Source organism: Aphanomyces astaci, assembly GCF_000520075.1.
Source record: "Aphanomyces astaci strain APO3 unplaced genomic scaffold supercont1.122, whole genome shotgun sequence".
Lineage (NCBI taxonomy): Eukaryota > Oomycota > Saprolegniomycetes > Saprolegniales > Verrucalvaceae > Aphanomyces > Aphanomyces astaci.
The window spans coordinates 51,301-56,031 of record NW_009798385.1 but is presented as its reverse complement, the minus strand read 5'-3'; the positions used below and the strand labels follow the sequence as shown (position 1 = coordinate 56,031).

General features: G+C 42.8%; 1 protein-coding gene and 1 pseudogene across 2 annotated transcripts; one reads left to right on the top strand and one right to left on the bottom strand.

Moving 5' to 3' along the window:
• Positions 1–2,226: 2,226 nt before the first annotated feature.
• On the bottom strand, positions 2,227–2,536 carry H257_17833 (hypothetical protein; the record flags this gene model as incomplete). The annotated part of the gene is made up of 2 exons (XM_009846776.1): positions 2,227–2,288; positions 2,320–2,536. 2 exons carry the CDS (start codon positions 2,534–2,536, stop codon positions 2,227–2,229), a joined length of 279 nt encoding a protein of 92 aa, XP_009845078.1.
• Positions 2,537–4,170: 1,634 nt separating this feature from the next.
• On the top strand, positions 4,171–4,243 carry H257_17832 (annotated as a pseudogene). The gene has a single exon. The product of its transcript is annotated as a tRNA-OTHER (tRNA).
• The last annotated feature ends 488 nt before the right edge of the window (positions 4,244–4,731 follow it).

The window sequence follows — 4,731 nt, the reverse complement described above, 5'->3', positions numbered from 1 at the left end:
AGGTATACAAAGTGCAAGTAATAGGAATCTTAATTTAATAGAATTAAACAACCCATCGCCGAGCAGGTTAGACACTTCTTCTAATCTATCGTCTTCCTTAAGTCTCGAAGTCTGTGCAAGTGCCACTTCGACTTCATCCGCCACCTTGCTCCGCGGCATCTTGTACCTATTGTCCCCTTTGGCATCGATGATAACGTGCATAAAACGCTGGATAGTCTTGAACGTCTTGTCAAATTTCACATCAGAAAGCTTGAAAAACGTCAAATTTGCCTTGGTTTTTGTAGTGAATTTTCGTATGTCGATAAAACGTCGAAATTGAATATATAATTCAAGCAAAAATACGGACGTCAAGAACGGAACCCAGTGGTCCCAATCCACTAATTTTTTTGCCAATCAGAGGCCTAGAAGTATACCAACTGTTCCCGCTTGCAATTGATACATAACAGAGGAAGTATTATTAAAATATGTACAGTAAATTTTGATGCATACTACTGTAGTATTAATAGTAGAGTGAGGTAGACTGTATTAATGCCACCCCAACCTAGATGTACCTACAAAAGTCCAATCCCTACTGCCGATGGTGGAGCCAAGAGGTGCTGGCGTGCAGATGGGCGAAGCGATGACTTTGATCATCATACATTGATGAGATCATAGAGCCCATGTGTGTCATAACATTTCCTGTGCTACCTACCAACCATCGACCTGCCGCGGACCCGCTGCCGATTCGCCACGAATCTTGTGCATCGACCGATGAGGTAAGGCTACAGTGTCGTGTAGGTCAAACTACTCTACAGCTCATGAAACAGCGGTATTCTGTAGAAGGGTGACAAGAAAGATGGCCGCGATAGAAAGTTGTTCACGAACAGGACGCTGTGGCGCAGTGGAAGCGCGGCTGCTGACAGACCTGGGTTCGATTCCCAGCGATTTCAACTTAAAATTTACACATTAGATGGTGTTTACCGGTAACGTTATATGTGATTTGGATACTTTGAACGCTGTTAATGGTTGCATGTGTTACATTGGTACTTCGAAATATATTATTAATACTAGAACAATTTATACCACAAATACCGTTAATATTTTGCGAATTGTGTGTGCCGCATCGGCAGCCCCACTACCGGTACCAGCAATGCCATTTGAAGTGACTTCTGGAAGAATGTGCAGAAGATTAATTGGATTTTACTGGATTTTGTACGGACAGTTATGTGTGAACTACTTGTAGCTCTGAGTACTTAGTGATTAGTGTAATGATGGCAAGGTTGCCGACCAAGAATACAGCTTGTCGCATCGTTAAGAGAACGATGGCAAGACTGTCGAACAAGCTAAAGATTGTCGCACCATTAGCGGGCAAGGCCGTTGAAGAAGCCGTAGAGAAAGAACATTTACTTCATGTAGTTTAGTATAGTATACATTTTCGTAGTTAGTAGTTTAAGACGACAATCTAATCACTTTCCAATTTACTCTGTGAAGCTCGCTACCGTTACAATTAGTGTCAACTTTTTGTGGCAATATTGCTCGCCGGAATAACGATGCATATATTTTGATTAACCCTGAAATGGAAAACGCAAGAATGACGTGGAATGGCACCAAATACTGTACGACAATTCCGGTCTTCTAATGAATTTCGTTTCCTTGGAGCAACCCCGCAGAATAATAGTTGGATTCTACATTAAATAATATTCGTATTATTTCTTGGTGTACTAGTGAGAGAATATTGGTGCAACAATAGTTGCCATAGTTTTGGATGAGATTTATCAAGCCTTGGATAGCAAGAGAACTATGGCCGTGCTTTGCTAAGTCTAGCGTCGAAAACAAAGCTTGTAGTGCGGTTCAGAAGCATATGTGAACCAGTGTAGGTTTAGCGCTACCTGGTTTTCCTTGCAATATCACCGGTTCGTACGCGTCGCCGGGTCGAATTACAATAAAAAAAAAAACGTTCTCATTCAGCAAATCATTTAGGGCCTGTCTGGATACCACTTTTATTGAGAAATATCGCGATAATTTTGCAAAATATTCAAGAATCTCAGCGACCTCAATTTGGCGTGTCTGGATGCCACTTCTTGACCAAGTTATATTCCATAATTTTATCAGAAATATCGTGAAAACCACAAGAAATAATATTCTACTCATGAGTAGAATATTTTGACGATATTGACATTGCGCGTTGAATTGTGGGGCATTTCAGAATGAGAAAGGCCATCGTGATTGCTTTCCTACGTCGATGGCTCATTCGCGTGCGCCCACGACCCATCCAAGGAAATGAACCGGCCACGTTGCCGCCTCGAACCCTATACCGGACGTCTTCATAATATGTGAAACCTGCGCGTATTGCTTCTTCATCTCGGCGCTTCTCGACTTGACTTGTTCTTTCGTGTAGCTGACAGCGGTCGGAGTTGAGTTTCGTTGTTGCGGCATGCCAAGCTTCTCGCTTGAAGCCACTGTTGGCATGCTTGCCCAGCACATGCACCTGGTGAATCATTTCCTTCATCCAGGTGAAGTCTTTCTCGTCGTCCCAACTGGCCCTTCCGTCGTCCATCTTGCGTTGGAGTTGCGCGCCAAATGACAGAGACGGCTTCAAATTTGGACGTCTGAACTGTCCTCTGATTGGTTGTTCATTTCCGAACTTTCTTTTATTCTATGGCCATCCAGACACACCACCTACTGTAAAATCATTCTTGGATCTTGAAACCCAAGGATTTCCTGCAATGTCGAAAAATGTTTTTTATTCAATATTCCAATATCCCATAATATTCGTGGGTGGCATCCAGACGGGCCCTTGGTACAATAATATAGTTGTGAAAATGTGGTGTATGACCGTTTTTTCCATCCAAACTATTCCGTCCAAAACACCCAAAATCCCACGAATGTATGTACCAGTTTCATGGTCTTGTGATGTATATTTCAGCACTATCCTTCGAAACAATTAGGTAAAAAAATTGCGTATCTGTTACATGCACAATCGGCCGCGCCTGGTGGACGAGGTCCGTGGGGTCGGCTGGTGTCGACGCAGAGTTCAAGCACGCCAAAATATTTCTTTTCCATCATATTATTCACTGTCACCATACGAGCAAAACAGGGCTGCGTCTTGTTCGGTTAGTTGGTATTGTGTTTGCACCAGGTAGATCAAATGCCGCTAATATATATATATATATTATTGTTTCCAGGAATGAGCGGATTCGTGAAATATATATAACGTGTTTCTTGAACATCTTTCCGTCGTGGCCATCATTCTTGTCACACTTCTACATGATACCGCTGTGTTATCAGCTGTAGAGTAGTTTGACCAACAAGGCGCTGTGGACTTACCACATTGGTCGATGCACAGGATTCGTGGCGGGTCAGCAGCGGCAGGACGACGGTTAGTAGACAGCACAGCTAACGTTATGACACACATGGGCACTATGATCTCAACTAAGTATTACGATCAAACTCACCGCCTCTTGGTGCCAGTGGCATCAACAGGATATATTATATATTGCGACTATCTAAAATGGCGTCTCGGCCAATAGATTTCACGATATTCGACGACCTCGAAAACAAATAATTGTTTGCTACTGCAAAATATCGATAATTGTTCAAATATATTACTTCGGAGTAGGTACTGTGGAGTAGGTACAGGGAGTGGTCGAAACCATCACATTTTCCAATATTACCCAATAAATTGCTAAAAGATTGTGCAATTAGTGTTTTCTATGGTCTGTCATGATACGCTGAAGAACCGCTCAACCATGTTGCTCGTTGGAACGACAAACTTCAAGCATCTGTACTTGCTTGATGTAGGTCCCATTCGGCGACGTTTTGGAGCCAAAAGTTCATCCGCGTACCTCAACGGCGTACTGGGGACTGTAACTGTGCCAGGGTCCAACAGGCGCATGACCAATGAATCCTTCTTAGCCGAAGCTTGAAAATAAGGTATCGATATTTACCAGCCCTGAAAATAGATTATTACATCCAACGTCACATAAGAAATAGACTATTTTTTCTATCTTATCTAGATTATTATTTCAAAGATATATGAAGTCCGAAGCCTGGTGCCACAATCGGCAGTCGGACTTGCAAAGTAACCTAGTCGTTTTACTCAAATGCTTTTAGCCAATCAAAGCAAGTTGCATGAATGGGAATAATAATATTTCCCAAATACCCATACTCTACCGGTAGTATACAGTAGGGGGGGGAATAGCTCAGGTGTTAGAGCATCGGTTTCTTAACTCAAAGGTCGTGGGTTCGATACCCGGCTTCCCCGGATTATTTCCGCAAGGATTTATCCGTCCCTCCCCTGGGGAATCCGGATAACAAGGGCTGCGTACGAAGACGAGGACCGAACTTCGAAGAAGATCGGTCGAAGCACGAGGTATGAAGCGTTGAGCGAAGTAAAAACCGAAGATTACACACCGCCCCTGGTCGAGCAGGCGCGTTACAATTGGCGAAGCGGTTCCATAACATGTGGTTCTAGTGTCGGCCCTCGCGGAGGAATGTCTTAAAAATGATAATCCAAACTCAATTAACCGGTAGTATACAGTACTTGGACGATCGTGACAAATTTCGGACGATCCTGGGAAATACTACACCACTTCCCGTTCAAGTTGAAATGAATTTCCAGTCAATGTGAAATGAACACGTTCGAAACACGACGATTTTCAAATCAACATGAATTCTCTAACATTCAACTTGAAACATACTTTGTTTCATATATATTCTGGTGTATGATTTGGATAAAGGAGGAAGATGGGT